We start from the raw sequence: 13193 nt of genomic DNA, 5'->3' as shown, positions 1-13193 counted from the left end.
GACCACCCGGACCAGTGTTATGTTTAAGACCCTGACCCACTATGGAGCCACTCCATCACTATGGATACGGAGACATTGGGCGTGGTCTGGTACTGCTGGTCTGTACCTAGCAGCACCCTGGCCAGACCGCTCCGCCTCCAGTCCCCAATCCCCCTCTGATCCACTGGCAAGTTTCTATGGAAACAAAGAGGGGGTGAGTGAGAGAAAGCGAGGGTGGGGGGGGGGAGGGTGGACTGGGGTTGACAGAGAGGGAGAAAGACAGAGAAGAGAGGCCTAATGAAAAATGTTATATTGGTCAGACAAACACACACACTGGCCCATGGTCATATCCACGGTCAATTTAATCAGTTCTCTAACCACACCTCTCTCCTTCTGTCGCTTTCACACTCCCAGTTTTCATACAAACTGTACGAGTGCATTTCATATCGTAATAGGAGCTTTCAAACAGAGTGTCTAACAACATCAGCAGGGCTTTGGATTGACGGCCGTAACAGACCGCTGGTCTACGCTGACAGCCCCTTATCGGTCCGCTGGCTCAGGGAGGCGTGTGGAACGGGAGACGGGAAGGGGCTCAGCGGCTTCCTCTGATAAACGTCCAGCTCTGGGTGATTACCCCCCTGAGGGTAGAGTGAGGGCCCCTCTGAGGGTAGAGTGAGGGCCCCTCTGAGGGTAGAGTGAGGGCCCCTCTGAGGGTAGAGTGAGGGCCCCCTCTGAGGGTAGAGTGAGGGCCCCTCTGAGGGTAGAGTGAGGGCCCCTCTGAGGGTAGAGTGAGGGCCTCTCTGAGGGTAGAGTGAGGGCCCCTCTGAGGGTAGAGTGAGGGCTCCCCTGAGGGTAGAGTGAGGGCCCCTCTGAGGGTAGAGTGAGGCCCCCCCTGAGGGTAGAGTGAGGGCCCCTCTGAGGGTAGAGTGGGGGCCTCTCTGAGGGTAGAGTGAGGGCCCCTCTGAGGGTAGAGTGAGGGCCCCTCTGAGGGTAGAGTGAGGGCCCCTCTGAGGGTAGAGTGAGGGCTCCCCTGAGGGTAGAGTGAGGGCCCCTCTGAGGGTAGAGTGAGGGCCCCTCTGAGGGTAGAGTGAGGGCCCCTCTGAGGGTAGAGTGAGGGCCCCTCTGAGGGTAGAGTGGGGGCCTCTCTGAGGGTAGAGTGAGGGCCCCTCTGAGGGTAGAGTGAGGGCCCCTCTGAGGGTAGAGTGAGGGCCTCTCTGAGGGTAGAGTGAGGGCCCCTCTGAGGGCCTCTCTGAGGGTAGAGTGAGGGCCCCTCTGAGGGTAGAGTGAGGGCCCCTCTGAGGGTAGAGTGAGGGCTCCCCTGAGGGTAGAGTGAGGGCCCCTCTGAGGGCCTCTCTGAGGGTAGAGTGAGGGCCCCTCTGAGGGTAGAGTGAGGGCCCCTCTGAGGGTAGAGTGAGGGCCCCCCCTGAGGGTAGAGTGAGGGCCCCTCTGAGGGTAGAGTGAGGGCCCCTCTGAGGGTAGAGTGAGGGCCCCTCTGAGGGTAGAGTGAGGGCCCCCTCTGAGGGTAATCTGGGGGGCCCTTTTGGGGGTAGAGTGATAAGCTGTAACAGTACGGTCCATGTAGAAGCTGTAGGGTCCATGTAGAAGCTGTAACAGTACGGTCCATGTAGAAGCTGTAGGGTCCATGTAGAAGCTGTAGCTGTAGGGTCCATGTAGAAGCTGTAGGGTCCATGTAGAAGCTGTAGCTGTAGGGTCCATGTAGAAGCTGTAGCTGTAGGGTCCATGTAGAAGCTGTAGGGTCCATGTAGAAGCTGTAGGGTCCATGTAGAAGCTGTAGGGTCCATGTAGAAGCTGTAGGGTCCATGTAGAAGCTGTAGCTGTAGGGTCCACTGTTTCCTAATCGTCTGATATGTTTCTGTCTTCAGGTGACTGACAGGTCGCCATTGTTTCAGTGGATTTATGATTTATGAGGCTGATTTTTGAGGCCGATTTATGATAACGATTTATGATGATGATGATTTATGAGGCTGATTTTCGATGATGATTTATGATCCTGATTTATGATGATGATTCAGGATAATGATTCATCAGGCCATTTCACTTGATTTACTCCCTGAAGTGGATCATGACTAAATTATCCACATTATGTTGTATTTTGTTCCATGTGTTGGAAGAATTATCGCTGACTTATTGATGCATATGGATGCATATTTGTACACGCAAGCACACAAACACACACACTCACTCACATGCAAAACCACACACACAAACGACCCACAAGCACACACAATCACACAAGTCATGTCAAAGTCAGGGTTGGATCACTAGTTTGAACTCTGACATAATCAGATCATCACGTCGAGCACCATGCCAGGGTTAGCCGTGGCTACGAGGGCCGGCTCTGGACCATCGTTCTGCAGTTGACCTAAGCGGTCTTCAGCAGACCTGTTCCTGGATAAACACCAGGAACTGGTGTTTATCTCCACAAGACAAAAGCTCATTGTACCAAAACACTGAGTGACTCTTTCTCTGTTTGATCCACAGGCAAACAAATCGAACCAAAGACCGGACGAGGGAATGCCGGAGGGGGTGGCGTCCATGTTGTAAACAGCGTTGTAAACGGCGTCCATGTTGTAAACGGCATCCATGTTGTAAACGGCGTTGTGTACAGCGTCCATGTTGTAAACGGCGTCCACGCTGCAAATGCCATCCACGTTTTAAATGGCGTCCATTTTCTAAATGGCCTCCTCGAGAACACCGGTCCCTCCGGCTCTTTGAGGTCCCTTCGGCTCAGCGCTCCGCCCTCCCCGGACCGCCCGCCGCCGCTCCGCCGAGAGAGAGCGAGAGCGTCCGGCCCATGTCCCCCGGTCGGTCCCGCGGGGGCCCCGGGCCCCTGGGCCTGCTGCTGCTCTGCGTGGCCCTGATGCCCCCGGCCCCCCAGGGCCTCCCCGTGACGGGGTACAGCGCCGAGGCCAAGAGGGGGGTGGCAGTGGAGGGGGAGCTGATGATCGGGGGGCTGTTCCCCGTGCACCAGAAGGGGGACGGCGCCGAGGACTGCGGCAAGATCAACGCCCAGAGGGGCATCCAGCGGCTGGAGGCCATGCTGCTGGCCCTGGACCACATCAACCAGGACCCCCTGCTGCTGCCCGGCCTCCGCCTGGGGGCCCACATCCTGGACACCTGCTCCAAGGACACCTACGCCCTGGAGCAGTCGCTGGAGTTCGTGCGGGCGTCGCTCACCAAGGTGGACGACAGCGAGTACACCTGCCCGGACGGCTCCTACGCCGTCCACGACGACCCGCCCCTCGCCATCTCCGGGGTCATCGGGGGCTCCTACAGCGACGTCTCCATCCAGGTAGACCCCCCCCCCCGCGCTCTGGTTGGATGAAATTAGCATCACTTGCTTGTTTGTGTGCGTGTGTGTGTGTGTGTGTGTGTGTGTGTGTGTGTGTGTGTGTGTGTGTGTGTGTGTGTATGTGTGTGTGTGTGTGTGTGTGTGTGCGTGCCTTTGTGTGTTTGTCTGTGTGTGTCTGTGTGTTCCTTTGTGTGTGTGTCTGTGTGTGTCTGTGTGTGCCTTTGTGTGTGTGTGGGTGTGTGTGTGTGTTTGTGTGTGTGTGTGTGTGTGTGTGTGTGTGTGTGTGTGTGTGTGTGTTTGTGTGTGTGTGTGTTTGTGTGTGTGTGTGTGTGTGTGTGTGTCTGTGTGTGCCTTTGTGTTTGTGTGTGTGTGTGTGTGTGTGTGTGTGTGTGTGTGTGTGTGTGTTTGTGTGTGTGTGTGTGTGTGTGTGTGTCTGTGTGTGCCTTTGTGTTTGTGTGTGTGTGTGTGTGTGTGTGTGTGTGTGTGTGTGTGTTTGTGTGTGTGTGTGTGTGCGTTTGGCCGCATGCCCTTAATGCATCCATTGTGTATATGAAGCTCTTCTAGAAACGTGAGATAAACAAAACACCAAAGAGTTAAGGCTGGACACTCTGGCCCAACCGTTGGCCTTCTGAAGCGATTGGGGAGACTCGGACGACTTCGGGAACAAATGTTTCCCGTGTGTTCAGCTGTGTTGGAGGCTTTTGGAACCGCCTGGGTCTGGTTCAACATGCAAAGTCTGCCAGTCTGCGAGCGAATGAGGATTGGCGCATTGGTTGCGTGCTGCTAGCACACTGACGCTGATTCGCTGATCGAAGTGATTCGCTGGGTGGAGCTGGGTGGAACTGGGTGGAGCTGGGTGGTGCTGGGTGGTACTGGGTGGAGCTGGGTGAGGCTGGGTGGTGCTGGGTGAGGCTGGGTGGTGCTGGGTGGTGCTGGGTGAGGCTGGGTGGTGCTCGTTGAGGCTGGGTGGTGCTGGGTGAGGCTAGGTGGTGCTGGTTAGAGCTGGGTGGTACTGGGTGGTGCTGGGCGGAACTGGGTGGTGCTGGGTGGTGCTGGTTAGAGCTGGGTGGTGCTGGGTGGTGCTGGGAGGTGCTGGGAGGTGCTGGGAGATGCTGGGAGGTGCTGGGTGGTGCTGGGAGGTGCTGGGTGGTGCTGGGAGGTGCTGGGTGGTGCTGGTTAGAGCTGGGAGGTGCTGGGAGGTGCTGGGTGGTGCTGGTTAGAGCTGGGAGGTGCTGGGAGGTGCTGGGAGGTTCTGGGTGGTGCTGGTTAGAGCTGGGTGGTGCTGGGAGGTGCTGGGTGGTGCTGGGTGGTGCTGGGAGGTTCTGGGTGGTGCTGGTTAGAGCTGGGTGGTGCTGGGTGGTGCTGGGAGGTGCTGGGAGATGCTGGGAGGAGCCGGGCGGTGCTGGGTGGTGCTGGGCGGTACTGGGTGGTGCTGGGTGGTGCTGGTGGGCCGAGTTAACCCATGAACTAAGAAATCAACAACAAAACACCCCTGAATACATCCCCCGTCGTCTGGCTCATCCTCATCACCATGGTAACGCCTCAGAGGGACCGGGTGGCTGGGAGAGGCGGCGGCGGCGGCGGTGGGGGCCGCTACATGCTACCCCGGTGCCGGGGTCCGTGGGTGGTCTTGGCTGTCGAGGCGCCGTGGTGTGCCACGAGCACAGCTTGGAGCGGCGTGCGGAGGCGGGCTTCTATGACGATGTCACCCAGCAACCCCCCCCCCCCCCCTGAACCGACCCATCTGTGGCTCGGCCGACAAGTCTGAGCCCCTTTCCTCGTGCTCTGGAGATGGGCTGTGAGAGGTCTGAGGCCCCCAAGGGAGCGCGGAGATGGGCTGTGGTGGTCTAGGGCCCCCAAGAGGCTCTGGAGGTGAGCTGTGAGAGGTCTCACAACCCCCCCCCCCCCCCCCCCCCACCCCCCCCACCCCATGTACGCACAAATTGTATGTCGTACTTAGTTAAAGAACTTAGTTGTGCAGCATCTTATCCTTGCTATCTTTGTTGCGTACGGGGAATGGGTTAACCTAGCGGTTGTTAGTGCTTGGAACTTGGTTCTATGAACATCCTTACTGTACGGACAGCGATGTATTGTTTCACCATCTTCTGACAAATGTACTTATTGTAAGTCGCGTTGGATAAAATAGCGACTTAGGAAATAGGTGATGGTTTGATGAGGCTGACACCATTCGCTCAACTGGATCATAGACAAGAGCCTTTATAATTAATGAAAATAATAACATAATAATATAATAAAGCTGTATCTATCTATCTATCTATCTATCTATCTATCTATCTATCTATCTATCTATCTATCTATCTATCTATCTATCTATCTATCTATCTATCTATCTATCTATCTATCTATAATAGCACAGCTAGTGAGTAGGGTTAGCAAGCATTCCAGGTGATGAGCTCAGTTAAATATCTTATTTGTATCTTTGTTTTCTGGGTCCTTTACTCTTGAGGAATGGATAGGACTCCGTGGCGTTCAGTTCAGTGCCTCCTGCATCTTCTCTCATGCGTGAAACGCTGGATGATTCGGAGCAGACCAAGCGGACATGATACACATTTGTCTGTGAAACGGTGGAATCTGTCATCCATGAGGGGGCCAGTTTAAAACTGATGTGGGGTCCTTAAAGCTGCCTTCACACGGCAGCGTTTCAGTCCTGCTGCTCGCTGCAGAGGCCTGATCCTCATATTAACGAGGATTCCCCGTCAAGACGGGCGTCAATTAGAGATGTTTTCCTGTTCTTGCCTCGGGCTAATGAATGCATAGCGGGCCCCTTGCCCCCGGCTGTGGGCCCCCTGGCAGTATGGTGCTGAGCGGACGATGACAACATGATCACTAACGGTATCTCCAGCAGCACACCTCCACGTGTCACACACTCTAAAGGCTCTCAGAGCGTCTCACTGCAGGACGAGCTGCCTGCCTGCCCAGGCGTACTGCACTGATCTATTTATACTCAAGTCATTTAAAACACATCCCTGGGTCTGTTTATAAAGAAGAGGCCTCTGTGTGACTAAGGGACTGACTAGTTGTGCCTCAATTATGAATACTTATGTTCTTATTATTATCATTATTATTATTACGACAGCGAAGTAGTATTAATATTATTATTACTAATATTGTTATTATGTTATTATTATTATCGTTATTTTATTACTATTATTATTATTAATGCAACTTACCCTAACCCTATTATTATAATTATATTTATTTGTACTATTATTTCTATAATTTCGATTATTATTATTATTACTACTATTTTTATCATGTTTTTATTATCGTTATTATTATTACTACCATTATTATTATCATTATATACCCCGCATGTCAACGAAAAGAACATGCTACCTAAGTCATACGTAATTCTCTCGTGTTGGACTATTCTGTGTTATGGTGGAACTCACTATTGTAATTCCCTTGTGTTGGAGTATTCAGTATAATGGTGGAACACACTATTTTAATTCCCTTGTGTTGGACTATTCAGTGTTTTGGTGGAACACACTATTGTAATTCCCTTGTGTTGGAGTATTCTGAGTTATGGTGGAACACACTATTTAAAGTCTCTTGTGTTGGAGTATTCAGTGTTATGATTAAACACTCTATTTTCCCATCACAGTTATATTCTTCTTGCTGATATAAAGAATGGTATTATGAATACTTAGAGAGAAGCCCGGCCTCCATCAGACTCTTGCCTCCTGACTCGTGGTTCCTGCAGAGTTCTTAATGGAAGCTGTTACGGTTTAAAGGTGTTAAGAGTCGCTCATAATAACCATTGTGACGGCCACAGGGTTGCCCCTGTTATTACGTTGTTGCTGCTGTGTGAATTCTGTGCTTAAATAGCACCAAAGAGCCAAACAGGGAAATTAATACTGACGGGATACAGGCACATGCAATTATACCTACAAACATCTAAACATATATACATACATATACATGCATTCATACATATACATACATACGTTCATACATACATACATATGCATTCATACATACAGTCCATATGCATTCATACATCTATACATACATTCATACATGTATATAACCATATATACACACATATATACATATGCTTTCATACATACATGCATTCATACATATATAAACACATATATACATACAGTACTTTTATATATATATATATATATATAAATGTAAACATACATACATATCCATAGGCAGAAGGTTGCTAGAGCCCTAAGCAGAAGTGCCTGTAGGTTCTCTGTCTGGCTGAAGGCTTTCAGGGACGTGACGGAGGCGAGGCCCCAGGGTACTGATCAACCACCTGTCTGCTACGGAGCTCCTCTCTGTACACCTGGTGAAACATCTTAAAGGCGGTTGCTAAGCAACAGAAGCCTTCAGGAAGGAAATGATAACAGAGACAGCATGTCTGTGTGTGTCATGTGTGATGGTTGCCTGTCCTCACATGCGTATGCATTCAGTGTGTGTGTGTGTGTGTGTGTGTGGGGAGTGGGGCTGTTGGATGTGTTTGTATGTGGGGGGGGTGTCTGTATATGTTTAATTTTCGTGTTCACATTGGCACGCTATCCACTGCCCTAATGTGTGTGTGTGTATGAGTATGTGTGCCTGTGTGTGGTGTGTGTGTGTATGTGTGTGTGTGTGTGTGAGTGTATGAGTAAGTGTGCATGTTGTATGCGTGTGTGGTGTGTGTCTGTGTGTCGTGTGGCCATGTGTGTGTGTTGTATGGTGTGGCCATGTGTGTGTGTGTTGTGTGGTGTGTGTGTGTGTGTGGTGTGTGTGTGTGTTGTGTGGTGTGTATGTGTGTGGCCATGTGTGTGTGTTGTGTGGTGTGTGTGTGTGTGTGGTGTGTGTGTGTGTGTGTGTCCGTGTGTGTGTGTGTGTGTGTGTGTTTGTGTATGAGTATGTGTGTGTGTTGTATGTGTGTGTGGTGTTTTTCTGTCTGTTGTGTGTTGTGTGGCCATGTGTGTGTGTTGTGTGTTGTGTGTGTGTGTGTGTGTGTGTGTGTGTGTGTGTGTGTGTTGTGTGTGTGTGTGTGTGTGTGTGTGTGTGTGTGTTTGTGTGTGTCTGTGTGTGTGTGTGTGTGTGTGTGTGTGTGTGTCTGCGTAGTGCTACAGTGCTGCCGTGGACAGCAGCACATGGCTGCGTTAAACTGTTGAGTGAAACGTTGTTGGTGCTGAAGAAGGTGGGCATAACTTTTCATGCAGAACAAATCATGTTAATATCTTCACCAAGCCTTCGTGTTTCCCAGACATTCTCCGGTCGTCTCGGTAGCTTCTCCAGAACACTTCCTTCAATCCAACTCATATCCATCATGTGGTTTTAGTTTCACTTTACATCTCTCTTCAATGCAACCAACTCCTGCCCCTGGTCCACGACCACAACAATCTGGTATCTACCTTGAATCTATCTGGTATCTACCTTGAATCTATTTGGTATCTACCTTGAATCTATCCGCTATCTACCTTGAATCTATCTGGTATCTACCTTGAATCTATCTGGTATCTACCTTGAATCTATCTGGTATCTACCTTAATCTATCTGGTATCTACCTTGAATTTATCTTGTATCTACCTTGAATCTATCTGGTATCTACCTTGAATCTATCTGGTATCTACTTTGAATCTATCTGGTATATACCTTAATCTATCTGGTATCTACCTTGAATTTATCTTGTATCTACCATGAATCTATCTGGTATCTACCTTGAATCTATCCGGTATCTACCTTGAATCTATCTGGTATCTATCTGGTATCTATCTGAGATCTATCTGGTATCTACCAAGTATTTACAGTAGATTGAAGGTAGATACAAGATAGAAGCTTGTAGATATTTATCTGTCTAGCCAAGATGTCACCCTTCCTCTAGGGGCTTGGAGGCCAAGATGACTAGCTTCCCGCTGGCAATAGCTTTAGCCTTGGGGTTAGGTTCCTGGGTTAGGATTAGGGTTAGGTTGCCGGGTTAGGGTTAGGATTAGGGTTAGGTTCCCGGGTTAGGGTTAGGTTCCCGGGTTAGGGTTAGGGTTAGGTTCCCGGGTTAGGGTTAGCTGTGTTAGGATTAGGCTTAGGTTTGGTAGGGCTAGGGTCTTTCTTCGGGTTAGGTTCCTGTGTTTCCCTCTCTAAGGCTGCTGGTCCCGGCCTAACCCTAACCCATCCACAGAAAACCCTGCGACTGTAATCAGCCAATGCTCTCCTCTTATTACCGAAGTGTATGGTGCGGTGTCTGCAGCCTAACCTACATACAACGTTCATGCTGTTCACTGACCTGTCTCTGAACTGGGATAGAGGATCAAACTCCCTGCTAAATGATTACAATATCAAACAGAATGGATGATGATGTCAGACTGATCAAGTGGCCATCCACTTTGTAGACGTGCCTGATCTTATAAAGCAGGAACCATGATATATGCAATAATACTATCCTTCCAGCTTTCCCCCGAGCTGTTTGTATCAGTTATGTATCAGTTATGTCTGTGGTGTGTTTGACTGCGAACAGAGCTTTATTTACTGCTCTAGATTATACAACCAAATAGTTAACCGTGTAAGCATCTGTTATACTGCAGGAATTGTATGCCTATTATATCAATAAACAGGGTTTGAATGGTTTATAATATAATATTTGCAGTAGTATAGATTGGATCACTCAATGCTCAAAATTAATTATCTATCTTATTGTGTAATGTGTTGTTTTTTTGTCCAAGTTCTGAAACGTTATTTACGCCTAAATGTTTAAATGCGTAGCTTACACACACACACACACACACACACACACACACACACACACACACACACACACACACACACACACACACACACACACACACACACACACACACACCTCGGAAGTGTTCTTTCCCCCTTCTTGAAGACATGATGTTAATAGGATAAAGTTATGATTAATCTGCCGAGTGGAAAGAGACCATTATTGGAGATGATTAGAATATTTGAGATGTGACTTTATCCTTTGCTTTTGATCCTTTTTAAATTAGAAATGGTGGAAGCGCTGCTTTTTTCTGTGGGTTATTATCAGGCTTTCAATATAGAAATAGTTGAGTTGAATAAATGGTCTTCTTCCATATTGACCCATTGTGGTTGTTCGTTACACTGCTTTAGCAGCCACATACTGCTCACTGTACCCTCAGCATGTATATATTTTGTGAGTGCCGCAGTAATACTGCATACTGCTCACTGTACTCTGAGCATGTATATATATCACCTGAGTGACGCAGTGACACTGCATTAGCAGCCGCATGCTCACTGTTCTCTGAGCATGTTTATTATCAGCATACCAAGTTCCCATTTCGTAAATATTTCTTCCTCTTAATATTTCGAGGTATTTTTACCATAGCCCGAACACCAGATCTACGCTGAAACTAGTCTATTGCTTTCCTGACAATTGATTTATTGAAAATCAAGAGGCTGAGTTTGTAATGCCGGCAAACTAGAGCTGGGTTGGCATCTTTACGCAAAGGTTCTGACTCGCCCCCCTTAGGCTTGAAGAGCCTGCAGCGGGAGGCTGTCTGGAGCCGCATCTTCAACCACTGTGCAATGTGTCAGGACGCTGACAAGTCCTATTAGGCATAGAAGGGAAAAAGTTATCTGCATTCTTTAGATATGTTGACTCACACTGCCGTCATCCTCCCTCTCTCTCTCTCTCTCTCTCTGTCTCTCTCTCTCTCTCTCTCTCTCTCTCTCTCTCTCTCTCTCTCTCTCCTCTCCTCTCTCTCTCTCTCTCTCTCTCTCTCTCTCTCTCTCTCTCTTTCTCTCTCGCTATCCATACTATCCATCACTTTACATTGAATCATATATACTGGTTCACAGAGTAATGCTGTTTCCATGGTGACTTAATTGGGGTGGGGTTTAGTGTTAGTCCATTACTTGCTCCATTGGATCATCTGGGTTTATTACCCTGTTATAGAAGCCCAACAGTAGCATCACATTAACAGTGAGAGAGTCAAGTTGGTAAATGTCTCGCAAGCACTCGTAAAAGAGACAAAGAAACAACTGATTGGGGTGAGAACGTTTACTCCTGTGAGAAAACAAACAGCAGGCTGTTGTAGTGTAAATTATTGATGTGATCCACTTAGTGGCCATAATTACCGTCACACCTTTAGGTGTGATGAATGGAAGTAATGTAGAGATGTGAAGCCTTAAAGTTGCAGTGTGTAGGATTTAGTGGTATCAACCAACCGCCCTTTTCACAACTACGGTGGCCTGTACTGTCCTTTATTAGGGGGCCAATGGGTACATCCACCATGATGTCATGATCAACAACAGCATCGAGTAGCTAAGTGATGAGTTTCCCTGTTAGATTTCGAAATGTAGTCTGTAAAACTATAGCTCATAGCGCAATAAGATAGCAATTATGATTGAATATTTAAAATCCTCCAGAGCCGTTTGTCCATTCTGGGCTACCGTAGAAACATGGCGGCTCCGTGGAATAGGACCCTGCCTGTGTAGATATGAAGGCTCACTCTAAGGTGACAAAACACAGCCATTCTTATTTTCATGGGATTATATGCTAATTAAAAAAACATATGGATATCATCTCTTATGTTTCTGTCAGGTACGTCCTGCTAGATGCCACTGTATACTACACACTGCACTTTAAATGACATTAGACGTAAAAATGCATGAGGCATTAAACATTTATACTTCATTTTACCAGCAGGTGAAAATTTTGATGGGTCATTACAAAACATTTCAAATTGAGACAGGGATCACCAACCAGTCCACCCAGTGTACCCAACCAAGAGGTGGTCCACCATGTCCTCTGGGTGGACATCAACACTCTTTACATCTCCTCACCCTCCAACTTCTCCTCTCCTGAAAGTCCAGGTGGCCGACCTGACACCTGATGTTCTCCACGTTCCTCCACGTAGCTGACCTGCCACCTGATGTTCTCCACGTTCCTCCACGTAGCTGACCTGCCACCTGATGTTCTCCACGTTCCTCCACGTAGCTGACCTGCCACCTGATGTTCTCCACGTTCCTCCACGTAGCCGACCTGCCCCCTGATGTTCTCCACGTTCCTCCACGTAGCTGACCTGCCCCCTGATGTTCTCCACGTTCCTCCACGTAGCCGACCTGACACCTGATGTTCTCCACGTGTCTCTTTCCCTCCAGGTGGCCAACCTCCTGCGGCTCTTCCAGATCCCCCAGATCAGCTACGCCTCCACCAGCGCCAAGCTCAGCGACAAGTCCCGCTACGACTACTTCGCCCGCACCGTGCCCCCCGACTTCTACCAGGCCAAGGCCATGGCGGAGATCCTGCGCTACTTCAACTGGACCTACGTGTCCACCGTGGCGTCGGAGGGCGACTACGGCGAGACGGGCATCGACGCCTTCCAGCAGGAGGCCCGCGCCCACCAAATCTGCATCGCCACCTCGGCCAAGGTGAGCCGCTCCATGAGCCGCTGGAGCTACGAGAACGTGATCCGCTCGCTGCAGCTCAAGTCCAACGCCAAGGTGGTGATCCTGTTCACGCGCAGCGAGGACGCCCGGGAGCTGCTGGTGGCCGCCAACCGCATGAACGTGTCCTTCACCTGGGTGGCCAGCGACGGCTGGGGCGCGCAGGAGAGCGTGGTGCGCGGGAGCGAGGCGGTGGCCGACGGCGCCTTCACCATCGAGCTGGCCTCCTACCCCATCCCCCGCTTCAACGACTACTTCACCAGCCTGCACCCTTACAACAACACCCGGAACCCCTGGTTCAGGGAGTTCTGGGAGAACCAGTTCCAGTGCAGCCTCCACGACCTGGGCTGCGGGAAACACTCGCTGAAGGACGTGCCCTTTGAGCCCGAGTCCAAGATCATGTTCGTGGTGAACGCCGTGTTCGCCATGGCGACCGCCCTGCACAACATGAGGCAGGCCCTGTGCCCCAACTCCACCGGCGTCTGCGAGGCGCTCAAACGCTCAA

At 49.9% G+C, this 13193-nt stretch overlaps 1 protein-coding gene across 1 annotated transcript in view; it reads left to right on the top strand.

Annotated features, from left to right (window-relative positions):
- Positions 1–2794: 2794 nt before the first annotated feature.
- Positions 2795–13193, top strand: part of grm2a (glutamate receptor, metabotropic 2a) — a gene marked incomplete at both ends in the record, with an annotated part of 17123 nt that continues 6724 nt past the window's right edge. Inside the window, 2 exons of the mRNA XM_079747679.1 lie at positions 2795–3292; positions 12404–13187. Of these exons, the coding sequence (XP_079603805.1) occupies positions 2795–3292; positions 12404–13187 (1282 nt within the window). The remainder of the gene's footprint in view (positions 3293–12403; positions 13188–13193) is intronic.

This window comes from Pollachius pollachius, assembly GCF_949987615.1.
Source record: "Pollachius pollachius genome assembly, chromosome: 12".
Taxonomy (NCBI): Eukaryota; Metazoa; Chordata; class Actinopteri; order Gadiformes; family Gadidae; genus Pollachius; species Pollachius pollachius.
This window is presented reverse-complemented; position numbering and strand designations above follow the sequence as displayed.